Source organism: Myotis myotis, unplaced genomic scaffold, assembly GCF_014108235.1.
Source record: "Myotis myotis isolate mMyoMyo1 unplaced genomic scaffold, mMyoMyo1.p scaffold_m19_p_13, whole genome shotgun sequence".
Classification (NCBI taxonomy): Eukaryota; Metazoa; Chordata; class Mammalia; order Chiroptera; family Vespertilionidae; genus Myotis; species Myotis myotis.
In genome coordinates this window covers 56,000,990-56,013,090 of record NW_023416317.1, presented here as the reverse complement: position 1 = coordinate 56,013,090, position 12,101 = coordinate 56,000,990, and the positions used below count along the sequence as shown (strand labels likewise).

Genomic DNA, 12,101 nt, shown 5'->3' with positions numbered 1-12,101 from the left:
GCAGACCCTCTGCCAGACTCCTACCTGACACTCCTGATGGCTGAGCCCTGCTTCCTGCAGGCACCATCGCTACAGTCCACCCAGGGTGGCCCTTGTGCCAGCCATGAGCCTGGCCTCCATCAGGGCCCAGGGTACAGCATTAGTCACCAGGTCTGGGCACCTCATGGCATGAAGAAGCCAAGTCTAGGCCAGTCCTACAGTTCTGGCCGTTCAGACCTCTATCCTGCTGATTTTTTCCCTTTGCAGCTCGCGTCTCCCAACCCCAGGTACCAGGGCTCCGTCACCAACGTGTCTGTTCTGTCCTCATCCCAGGCAAGCCCTTCCTCCTCCAGCCTGAGCTCCACTCACTCAGCGCCATCCCAGATGATTGCCTCTGCCCCCTCCAGTGCCCGAGGTAAGGGAGGCAGGTGCCGCCTGCAGAAGGGGAAGGGCCTCGTGACCCCACTGTCCTCTCACCTGTGGCTTCTGGGAGCATGCGCACCTGTGCTCCCAGCGCTCAGGACGCAGGTCTCTAGCTCCAGACCGCTCTCTAATTGGCGTCAGACCCGCTCTGAGCTGCCCCCACGTAGCCAGCTCTCACCTCTCCGCTCAGGAGGACACCGCCTAGGCCAGTGATGGCGAACCTATGACCCGCGTGTCAGAGGTGACATGGAACTCATTTTTTTGGTTGATTTTTCTTTGTTAAATGGCATTTAAATATATAAAATAAATATCAAAAATATACATCTTTGTTTTACTATGGTTGCAAATATCAAAACATTTTTATATGTGACACGGCACCAAAGTTAGGGTTTTTCAAAATGCTGACACGCCGAGCTCAAAGGTTCGCCGTCACTGGCCTAGGAGAAGCTCAGTCCTTTCCCACTGAAATGTTACAAGAATAAAGATCAGAGTTAGGGCAGCAGGCGTCCTGAGGAAGCAGGCACCGTGGCAGCGTGACAGTTCAGCGGGCGCTGAAGCAACAGTGACGGTAGCCCAGCAAGCGCGGTCTGCTGGGAAAGGCTTACTCAGGAGAGGCGGCTCTGTAAAAACTATTTACTTTGCCAAATTTTGCTTGATTTCTTATTCAAACGGATAAATATTGTTCTCTGAGAGCAGTATCTTTTTTACATTCTGATAGTAGTTAACTGCAGTGAAATTTGATTTTTTGACCTTTTCAATAGAAGTCTTTGCGGTGGAATGAAATTAGCTGTGGCATCGAAGCTCTAGTGCGCCCCAGCGTTGGCTGTGCAGGACGGTAACAGCCCTGCGATCAGTGAGGCCGACCCAGGACCAGGGTGGGGGAGGAGACGCCGCCTCGTGGAGGAGGGGCATGTGTGTGCTGGAGGCAGCCGTTGAGGGTCCCCTCTCTGGAGACATGCTGTCACCAGGGTCAAATTCCAGACTCTCTGTAGAGAAAGGCTGGTCAGAGCCCTCCCGTTTCTGGCAGCAGACAGATCTGGCCAAAGCAGGAAATGGTGAGAAAGAGCAGGAAGTCAGTTCTTGGCTACATCCACATGCCGGCCGCCTGGGGAATCCGTGCCCCGCCCCTGGCCAGGCGCAGCATCCGCCCCGTGAGGGCGCACAGGAGGCCGGCCGCACAGAGGAGGTGGTCACTCTGGGGGGGTATGTCTGGTGTCATGGGTGAGGAGACGGCGTTCGTGGAGAAAGTGCCCTGGAGAACCCTGCATGTTGGAGTCACGCCCCCACTTCCAGGAGTGGCCACACCAGTGGCCTTCCTCGCGGGGCCCAGCCACGCTCGGCTGTGGTTCCTGTGGCTTCGGAAACCTTGGAGCCGATTGGCTGGCACGGCACAGCCTCAGCTCCGGCAGGTCGGCAGCTCCCGGTGGTCAGACTGACTGGGCTGGGGAAGCGTGGGGTGATGGACCCTCCGCGAGTAACTGCCATGCGGGGTCCACCAGACCGCACCTCTATCGCCGTGAAGCCCTGTGTCAGCTTAGAAACAGTTTAAATGTCTCAGAAGAAGTAGCCGTCACTCTCTTACCAGAGGAGGGGCTGCCCGAGCAGAGGCAGAGCTGGGGGCGTCAGTGGTAGCACGGAGCACCCCTTCGTCATGGCACCACAGGGGCCTCCAGGCGCCGTGAGTGTGCACCCCCGTTCCCGGGGAAGCCCGCGCTTCCCCTCACTGCTGCCGTGGACGGTCCCCTCGAGGACAGGGCCTCACAGGGCCGGGGCCTCCAGCTGTGTGGGTCACACCACCTCGGCGTGGCCTGGCCTTCATGACCCCCTCGGGCCAGAGGAGGTTACATGGAGGCCTCACAGGAGAGGAGCATGAGCCCATTAACCCAAGAGCCTGGGGAAAGCCCCACAACTTCTAGACTCCCCCCCGGCCCCGTGTCCACGGAGGTGCAGGTCTGAGTGAGAAAGCCTAGAGCCACCTGGCTTCCGGCCACGGCAGGATGGCCAGGCAGGCAGAGGCCAGGCGCTGGGCCTGGGACCGGGGAGAGGCGGGAGGAGGCTGCCTGCGAACAGGGCCCGTGGTGTCTGGAGAAGGTGAGTGCGTGCAGACAGTGTGTCCAGTGCCAATGTGCCGCTGTGTTGTCCGGTGTGTCTGTCTGTGTGACCGCTCCATTACAAGCTGGGCCCCCAACACCAGCGTCCAGGCCACACCCCTCTCCACCAGAGACTCGCTGTCCTCACAGCCTGCCTGGGCCTCGGGAGGGGGCCTGTGGGGCTGCACCGCCCCGTGCCCCCGCCTCCGTGCGCCCCCAGCTGCTCCATTCCTGTGCTTGCTGAGCTCCTCCTCACCCACCGCAAGGCTCACCTCCAGCTCCCTGGCCCAGGGCGCTCGCCTGCAGGCGCTCCGTCTGTGACTCGTCATCTGTGCGTGATTGTTCTCACTTGGTTACAGGCTCTCCCTCTCTGCCAGATAAGTACCGCCACGCCCGGGAGATGATGCTGCTGCTGCCCACGCACCGGGACCGCCCGAGCAGCGCCATGTACCCAGCAGCCGTCCTGGAGAATGGACAGGTAGTAGCCCAGCTGCGGGCCGCCCTCCGCCGCCAGTGTGCCGGCCTGGGCTTTGCACGGCATCCTTGCTAGCTTCCTGCGCTGTCCTCCGCACCCCCCTTCTCTGCAAGACCTCAGGAGGCTGCTGGGCTCCCGGGTGGAGACTGCAGGGACTCTGAGGACCAGCCACCCAGACAGAGTGCAGCATGGGTAGGCGGGCGGCAGGGCTGGTGCTGCCATTGCTGGTGTGGCTGTCTGTCCTGGCCAGCCTCCTGGACTCCTCATCCCTAAAGTCTGGCCATGCCCCAGGAGGCTAAACTGGCCAGCACCCAGGGTACCAAGGTCCCTGAATCCTTTCCGCCAGTGCGTCTCCCTGCAGGACAGACGGACAGAGTTAGATAGCCTCCGGTGCCTGTGTCCTTGGCCATGCCCAGGGCAGCTGGTGCCCAGCCAGAGACGAGAGGGTGGTGCCTCGATGCTGCGCAGGGCAGTGCTCAGGCCGCAACCGGACAGCCCGCCCGGGTGCCCAGGTTCCCGGCACCTCAGGCGTGAGCTGTGCCTCCACTTTGATTTCCCTGCCCTGGCACCTGTGGCCCACAGCACTGCCCCCAGGGTGTAACCGGTCGTTTTCACCTGTTGTGATGGTTTTTTCTCTCCCTCAGCTGCCAAGTTTCCAGCCAGCCCTGTTCCATCAAGTGATCGGAGCCTGCAAGCCCTGCAGCGACCCCAATCTGTCTGTGGCTGAAAAAGGTATTGTCTCCCTTTCCCCGTGCCCCCTCCCCGCAGGGGCCCCCATCCTGAGCATCTGGCTCTTGACCCTGAGCACCAGCTGGCTGAGGCTGAGCCACAGGCCAGCATCCAGGCCTGTCTGTCTGTCCAGAGTCCTCACCAATTCCTGTGCTCACTGTTCAACCAAGGCTGCTTGATGCTAAAATTCAGATCCTGCCCCAGCCGGTTTGCCTCAGTGGGTAGAGCGTCAGCCTGCAGACCAAAGGGTCCCGGGTTCGATCCCAGTCAAAGGCACGTATCTTGGTTGCAGGTTCCTCGGGCCCTGGCCCTGGCCGGAGGCAACCAATCGATGTGTTTCTCTCACATCAATATTTCTCTCTGTCTTTCCCTCTCTCTCCCACTCTCCCTTAAAAAAAAAAAAAAAAAAATCAATGGAAAAATATCCTCAGGTGAGGATTAACAAAAAATAAATAAATAAATAAAATAAAATTTGAGAATCAGAAACACTGTAAAAAATAAAAATAATAAACAAATAAAATTAGGATGCTGTTAGTCTGTATCTCTCCCTCCCCAGTGCCCAGCTCAGAGAGCCCCTCGTGGCCACCTGCCCGGGGCCCCCTCTATGGGAACTGCCACGTGCAAGCACGGCCACCACTCCCCTGGTGCCTCCAGATCAGCCCAGAACCCAGCAGGCCCTGTGGCCCCTATGGCCCCTCTCGGCGCGGGCCCTCAGGGACCCCCCTTGTTGCTCTGAACAGGCCTGCGGCCAATCAAGCCCAAGAGGAATAGGGAGGACAGGCCAAGGCAGAGTGGACTTCCCAAAGTCCTGGCAAGGGAGGCCCAGGTACCAGGAGGGAGTCCAGTCCCGGCAGCCACTCTGGCCACGGTGCTAAGTCCGTCTCACACGTGCCAGCGCACCAGATGTGCATGCGGCCAGGAGTCCCTAGAGCAGAGCTGCTTAGCTAGAGGAGCGCTGCCCTGTGCTCTGCTCCAGCTGATGGAAGGATCAGGCTGGGACCCACATGACCCTGGCCCAAAGCCCCAGCCATGGAGACCTGAGTTAGTTCTAACAGAGGGGTTGCTGCTAAGCCTGCTAAGACTCTGGGGACTCCACTAAGCCTGCTCCCCACACACAACCTGGGCCCCATCAGCCCGTCTCCCTGTGTTCCCCTCCCCTCCTCACCGAGTGATGTCTGCTGTGCGTACTGTCATTGTTGCTCCCTAGCTCTCTAGAGGGGACATGCCTGTGTCCTCCAAGTACAACAAACACTGGCCCACGAGCTCGGTTGACCGCTGGGTGCTCCACCACAACGGCCATAAAAACTGCCTGCAGGTGCCTTCTAGCCTCAAGGGTGCACATCCCCAAACATGCAGTTACCTGGACCCTGCGCCCCACGTCAGAGCCTGTGTGGCCTCCACCAGAATCCTCAGCGGCTTTTCTTCATTTGAGATGTGGAGCCACCGCAGAGCTAGCCGAGGGCACAGACAGGCTCGGAGGTCAAGCGTGTGCTGGCGGCCAGACAAGGACCTGACACCAGCTGGATCCAGGAGAACCTCAGGCCCCTGGGGCAGGCTGTGCAGGAAGCCGGCCGCACTGCGCAGGTGTGGGAAGGCACGGGGTCTCAGAAAAGAGGCTGAGCCCAGAGCAAGCTGGTCCACGCCACAAGGCCAGCAAGTGCCTCGAGGGAACAACAGACCGAATCTCACTGGGTCTCCAGGGCAGGAGCTGCATAAACCTGTCCCACTCTCGCGTCACCAGGACCCTGAGTCCCATGAGGGCTCCGCGTCTCGCTGGCAGCTGTCTTTCTTTGCCAGGCAGTGACTCCCAGACCAGGCAAGCTTGCCCTCGGGGCTGTGCGCGGTGCACTGGGGACTGCAGGCCCGTGCTGGACCCAGTTACACACAGAGAAAGAAGCGGCCGGGACACCGGGGGGCTCCCATCTTCCAAGAGGCACTCCACCTTAGGTTCTCCTCTAGCCCCAGTGCCCGCGTGCTGCCTGGCAGAGGTGCCCTGGCCTCCCTGCTCACCAGCACAGGCTGCGGGGCCAGCTTGATGGTCTCTGCTTCACGAGGTGGGGCCCAGGGCCCCCTAAACCACTGCAGCCTCGCTGCTTTCTCCCCATAGCCTTCCTGACTGCAAGTGGGCCCTGTGGGTGAACTGCAACCCCATGATCCTCCCAGGGCCTAGGTGTGCCTGTGAGATCTTGGGCTTCAGGACCCCTTTGGAGAAGTTGCCCAGACCCACCTCCAAGCCACTTATTCCCTGAGATGCAGCAGCTTTTTGTGGAGACAAACTTTTCTTCTGGGGTAGAGAGCGCTTCGGTGCTGAGGACCAGGAAGCTGGCGCTGCGTCTTGGGGAGAACCTGTGAGCAGGGCCTGTGAGCAGCTCAGGCTCCCTGAGGCCTCCTGGTGGAATCCACATTTTTTCCTCCCCTCCCACAGCTGAGCGCCTGCCCTCCCGCCAGGCAACAGCCACCAACCATCCCGGGGCACTGAGCGTCTTCCCTGGAACTGAGGCTATTTAGGTAGCAGAGTTCTGCCCTGTGTTTTGCCGCAAGCCCACGCCAGGTCCTGACCAATGAGGAGAAGAGGATGGGCATCACCACTTCTCCCTGGACCACATGGGGCACAGCCCCTCCTCCTGGCCAGGCCTCCTTGAAGGCTGGACTCCAGCTCCTTCCCTTCCAGAGCCTTTCAGGCCCCTTGGGCCCCGGCTTCCCCATCAGCACCTGGAGCAGGAAGGGCCCACACCCTGGCCCCTCAGCTCACTTTCCGCACGGCCGCCTCAGAGCACGCCAGTGAGGAGGCCCTGGGCTGTGCACGCCCATCCTGCCGCTCGCCCAGCTCCGTCAGCGAGAGGGCAGGTTTATTCTCTCATATTTGTTCTCAGGAGGAGTTGGCCAACAGGATTCCCATGTCTCCTGCAGTGGCCCTCGGGCCCCCAGGTCCAGCCATTCCTCCTCTGCCGCCCTCTCCGGGAAGTCACTCCCCCAGCTGTGGCCGAGGGGCCAGGAGTCTGGCCCTGACCCCTTTCTTAGGTGGACACTATAGGTTTCCCTCGGTCCCAGGCCCACTCCACCGGCATCTGTGGCATGTGGGTGCAGAACTGGGCTGCTCTGCATGCCCCAAAGCACCATGGGCACGCCTGGGCGTGACACGGGCTTTATGCTCTCCCTGCCTGGGGACAGTGAACGCTGGTCCTTGCCTAGAAAACACCTCGAGCAGCCCTAACCCCCCGGGGGCACAGAAGCCATGGGAAGGGCAGAGCTTGTAGGCTACCACGGGCCTCTGTGCGGCCCCGCCCATCCTGCTCCCCGCTTTCCCGGGACTCCTGACTGAGCAGCTCTGGCCCCGTCAGCCCCTCCTCGGCCTCTTCTCGCCTCTTCTGTTCTCTTCTCCTCCTGGCGAACCGCAGGCTACAGGCGCTCGCTGCGTGGCACCTGCTCTCAGCTGCCTCATCCTGATGCTCCTCGCACTTCAGGTCGCTCTGTTGCCATCTTTGCGGTTCCTGGTCCTGGCCGCTCCCACCTAAGGGCCAGTGTCTTGCTGGGCCAGTGTTTTTGCCCCAGGGGCTGGCATGCCCCTCCCACCTGTGCTGGGTACACAGTGCAGGGTGGGCTGCTCCCACGAGCGGCTCAAGAAGTAACTTCCCTTCATGCCGTGTGTTTCCACCTTCAGCAGTGCCCGCAGCCCCCAGCAGCTGGAGCCTGGATAGTGGAGCCCGAGAGGCCCAGCCCTTCCTGTCTGCCCACATGGGGCGCATCCTCGCGCCCCCAGTGCCTCCCCGAAGCCTGCTGCATGGTAAGAAGGCCTCCAGCGGGTCCCCAGATAGTCCCTGGTCGCCAGCTCTGCTCGGGCAAAGGCAGCAGCCTCCCAGGCTGAGAAGACGGGCCGTGCTCTGGTGCTCTGGGCTGACTCGGCAGAGGAAGAACCAGCCCCGCCCCAGGAAGGGCCTGCTGGGCCTGGGGTCGGTGAGGCTTCCAGCCCGGCAGGCCGAAGACCAGGACTGCGACCGTCATCACCCAGCAGTGGGCGGGCCTGCGCTGCCTGCGGCTATTCCACGCTGACACCGGCCTTCTTGACCTCCCGTGTAGCACGCGTGTCTTTCACTCCAGCAGCCTGTGTTTTGGAGAACTTCAATGAGAGATTTTTCTGTGGCCTTCAATGCTGAGGGGTTCCCAGGATACTCTTCCCTCGTCTGCCCAGTTGGCCCAGTAAGATGTGCTGGTGTGCAGCCCAGAGAGGCCCCAGCTAAGGCTGTGGTTCTGTTCCCTTTGCAGGTCATTACTCCCTACACTTTGACACCTTCCACCACCCCCTGGGTGACACCCCCCCGGCCCTCCCTGCCCGGACCCTGCGCAAGGTAATGTACTGAAGGCACAGCCCACCCGGCTGTAGGTGTCAGCTCATCTGCTCTACCCCCTGGGTCTCCCAAGCTCCCGGCTCTCCCTACCTGTCCTGGAGAGCCCAGCCTGGCGGAGCCGCAGGGGCCAGAGCCACACTCGGGATGCAGGTGACCAGTGTATCCGCAGCCACTGTGAGGGGGTAGAGGGTTAGAGGGCCTTGTGGGCAACTCTGCTACCACCACCAGGTGTCAGCGAACAGTTCAAGAGGGAAGCAGCCTGTGATGGACAGCAGAGCATTTTAAACCAGAGGCCAAAGCAAGACGCATCAGGCACCAAAGCTTTATTAAAAACTCACTAATTTTTCTGCAAATTGGAAAAGACTATCACAGATTTTAGCAGCAGAATGCACTCATCTGGTCCATGGCCAACTAGGTTTCTTTCTGCCTGCCCAGCCGGCCTGGCCTAGCCTTCGCAAGTGCCCGAGAGCCACAGCCAGCAGCCCAGCACCTGGCTTTGGGGGCACAAATGCCCAGCAGCCAGGGCAGAGCTGTGTTTTGGCCACAGAAATACAGGTGATTCTGGGGCTCCCCGGGGCTCTGGGGCCAGAGGGAGCAGGGGCTGCTGCTGGAGGTCCTGTTGAAGTTCATTACAAGCAGACTTGGTCTTCTCCACACCGTGGCTGTCGGCCTGTCTGGGAGAGGAATTCTAACATGTCCGCCCTTTCTTTTGCAGTCTCCTCTCCACCCCATCCCAGCTTCCCCCACCAGCCCGCAGTCGGGCCTGGACGGCAGCAACTCTACACTGTCCGGCAGCGCCAGCAGTGGCGTGTCCTCCTTGAGCGAGAGTAACTTTGGGCACCCCTCCGAGGCCCCGCCTCGCACCGACACCATGGACTCCATGCCCAGCCAGGCCTGGCATGCCGATGAAGACCTTGAGCCGCCCTACCTCCCCGTTCACTACAGCCTCTCTGAGTCAGCCGTCCTGGACTCCATCAAGGCCCAGCCATGCCGCAGCCACTCAGCCCCGGGATGTGTCCTCCCTCAGGACCCCATGGACCCGCCTGCGCTGCCTCCCAAACCCTACCACCCGCGCCTGCCGGCCCTGGAGCATGACGAAGGTGTGCTGCTGCGCGAGGAGGCAGACAGGCCTCGGGGCCTGCACCGCAAGGCCTCGCTGCCTCCCGGGAGCATCAAAGAAGAGCAGGCCCGCCTGGCCTGGGAGCATGGCCGCGGGGAGCAGTGAGGCAGGCAGGCGGCTGGGACGCCGCCCTCAGAGCAGCTCGCCCGACCATTCCAGGTCTGAAAAGCCAGTCCCCCCCGAGGAGCAGAGGCCTGGCACTCAGGAGAGAGCCACCGAGTCGCCGTTCTACTGCCGTGAACTTGTGTGTCGCCATGTGCAGAGGCCACAGCAGCATGAGGGTTGTGGCTTCTCTTTTTATTTCATTTCTACGTTTCCATTTCTCTGGGTTTCCCTTTCATCTGTGCGCAGTAGATGCTTTCTTCCTCCTGCAGTTCCAGGCCACGGGGGGCTCTGTGGAGGTGTTGCACAGACAGAGTCGCTTCGCAGCTTTGCGGGGCCTTGGGGAGGAGCCCAGGCCCCCTCCAGGGTAGAGATGCACAGAAGAACGGAAATTGCACTAGGACCTCTTCTTTTGCTGTGTGGACAGAAGAGCTCATGGTTGTATTCAGGGATTGCGCAGACCATGTGAACTACATGTCACAGGTGGTGAACAAGTGGCTACAAGCCGTTTTGCACAAATGCCTGCCCACCTGCCCACTCTTGTCCAGGAATACTCAACTGAGGGGCTGGTTGGGCCAACCTGCCAGCCCAGGCATGTGACCTGGCCTGACTGCATGCCCAGGGCACACTGCCAGGCTTCCACCGGCCAGTCCTGCCTCCAGCTGTCTTGGATAGTCCCCTCCATTGCTTTTATTTCTGACCACTTGCTCCCTTCCACTCAGTACACCTCATGCCCTGCAGGAGCCCCCTTGGCGAATGGATCTGCAAAGGTTAGCTCCGCCCTCCGGGGCCTGAGTGGGGGTGTGGAACCAAAGGGACTGGCCACCTTCCTCCCCAAGGCCCGCGGGGCCACGTGGTGAGAGAGGAGCTGGTGTAGGAGTGAGGCCGAGGTGAGGGGCCGGAAATCCTGAGCTTTCCCAGGTGGCCAGACCGCCTGACAGGCAGCTCCTGAGTCAGGGATTTTCAGCACTACCTCTGAGCAGGGGGCTGGCTGCCCCGCCAGGCTGCCCAGCCCTGAGGACTCTCGGTCAGGTCAGCGAGCTCCTGGGGGAGCAGGGTGAGGAGGGGCGTCTCCTTTTGGAGTCAGGGAGCACGTAAGTTGAATTATCCTCTTCCAAGTGCCAAGTGCAGGGAGGGCCCTGCTCCGGGCGGTGGGGACCACCACTCAGGGTTCAGGGCGGGCAGGAGGCAGTGTCTCCAGCCTCCCGTCTGCTGGACAGAACGCAGTGGGATCCATGGGACTCTCGGGTCAGAGCACCGGCTTTCCTCTTGCTTTATTATGGGGGGGCCAGAAGGGGGAGTGATGGTCTTCTACCGGGTGCTTCTAAGTTACTTCAGTCTACAGACTTTCTTTTGCTCGAGTTCACAACTCTGATGGTCACAGGCTGCCTTCTCCGCGCTGAGCAGGTGTCTCCCTGTCACTCTTCGGCTGGCCTGTCTGACCTCCGGCTGGGCCTGGGCCCACGACCCTGTCATTGCCCCTCGCTCCGAACAGACAGGCCATGGTCAGGGTGTTTTTCTCTTGTAAACAAACACCAGCTGTTTAACAGGAATGCCAGCAAGTAACCTTTTAGGAAAGACAGGGCAGCGTTCAGGGCCTGTGGGTGGTGCTGGGAGGGTGCCCCCGCGGAGCGGCTGGCACACAGGCAAGCAGGCCGCCTCAGAGGGCAGCCCCGGGCCTGGTGCCTGGTGTTCAGTGTGAGGGTTGGGCCCCAGCTTTGTATCTGATTCTTAGGCAGGAGGGTGTCAGGTCCTGGACAAGGCCTCACCACCATCTCCCTTCTGCACCAGGTGGCCCAAGGTGAGCCAGGGGCGTCTGCTCTCCACTCCCCTAACCGGATGCAGAGAGCAGATTCCAAATCCCTTTTGGAGAACCAGCCAGTCTGAGGGGAAGTGGGAGGTCAGAGGTGAGAATCCTCTGAAGATTGTGAAATACTGATTTTCATTCTTTTGAGCTTATTTGTAAATACCTATTTGAATGCTGTGTATTTGTACAGGAATTTGAGCAAAAAATGTATAGAGTGTGATGTCCAATTGGTGTTCAGCCCTATAAATGTGTTTTTAACCTCTGGCATTCTGTGCTTATTTAAATTAGAACACTTCTCACCATTTCTTTTGTGTATTTATGTTTAAAAAGGGGGGGAGGGGTGACTTTAAAATTATCTGTACCAGAGAGCAAAGTTAAAAGAAAAAAATGTGTACTGGTGTCCCAAGAGGTACTTTACTGTATATATTTGGTCGCATGTTCTGAAGCTACGAGTAATGTGACTTTCAGATGTAAATACCTGCCCGACCGCCCTTCCCCGCTCCCCGATTGCTGTGATTGAATTAAAGATGAATACCTGACGCTGACCCACTGCGTTCACTGGCGGGAGCAGCCGCTGGGCTCCGGGCCTGGCCCCTTAGAAGCCCTTCTGCCCGGCGCAGAGCGGCCTGTCCCGCGTCCAAGGGCGGGCGCCAAGGGGAAGCCTCCGCCGCGCTGGTCCGGGTCCCGCACCCGCCACCTCGGCCAGGCTTCGGGGCTCGGCCTCCCCGCCCACGGCCAGGCGGCGGGCAGCTCGCCCCTCCTAGGGGAGCCTCGGCCGCGCACGGCTGCGGGGAAATTCGGACCCGGCCTGCGGGCCCGCACGCGCCGGCTCCCCGCAGAGGCGGCTGCCCGCCCACGGATCGCTGAGGAGAGAGCACCTCGCAGCCTTGCCGGCGGCGGCCGCCCTCCCTGCCAGCCTCGCCGGGTCGCGACTAACCCCGAAGCCCTGGGCGGGGAGGCCCAGGGGGTTTCTGGGCGGGCGCGGGGCCCAGAACGGGGAAACGGAACGGTTCAGCAGGCGCCGGACGGC

The 12,101-nt window shown here is 60.7% G+C and overlaps 1 protein-coding gene across 13 annotated transcripts in view; it reads left to right on the top strand.

The window, feature by feature from the left end:
- Positions 1-11,331, top strand: part of DOCK3 (dedicator of cytokinesis 3) — a 182,516-nt gene extending 171,185 nt beyond the window's left edge. For 6 of the 13 annotated variants that reach the window (XM_036333427.1, XM_036333428.1, XM_036333424.1 and 3 more), the window contains 6 exons: positions 247-394; positions 2,852-2,970; positions 3,612-3,699; positions 7,358-7,480; positions 7,960-8,042; positions 8,758-11,331. In XM_036333427.1, coding sequence (XP_036189320.1) covers positions 247-394; positions 2,852-2,970; positions 3,612-3,699; positions 7,358-7,480; positions 7,960-8,042; positions 8,758-9,267 — 1,071 coding nt within the window. In that variant the 3' untranslated portion in view covers positions 9,268-11,331. The remainder of the gene's footprint in view (positions 1-246; positions 395-2,851; positions 2,971-3,611; positions 3,700-7,357; positions 7,481-7,959; positions 8,043-8,757) is intronic. The other 7 variants (XM_036333432.1, XM_036333429.1, XM_036333425.1 and 4 more) reach the window with 7 other exon arrangements.
- Positions 11,332-12,101: the final 770 nt, after the last annotated feature.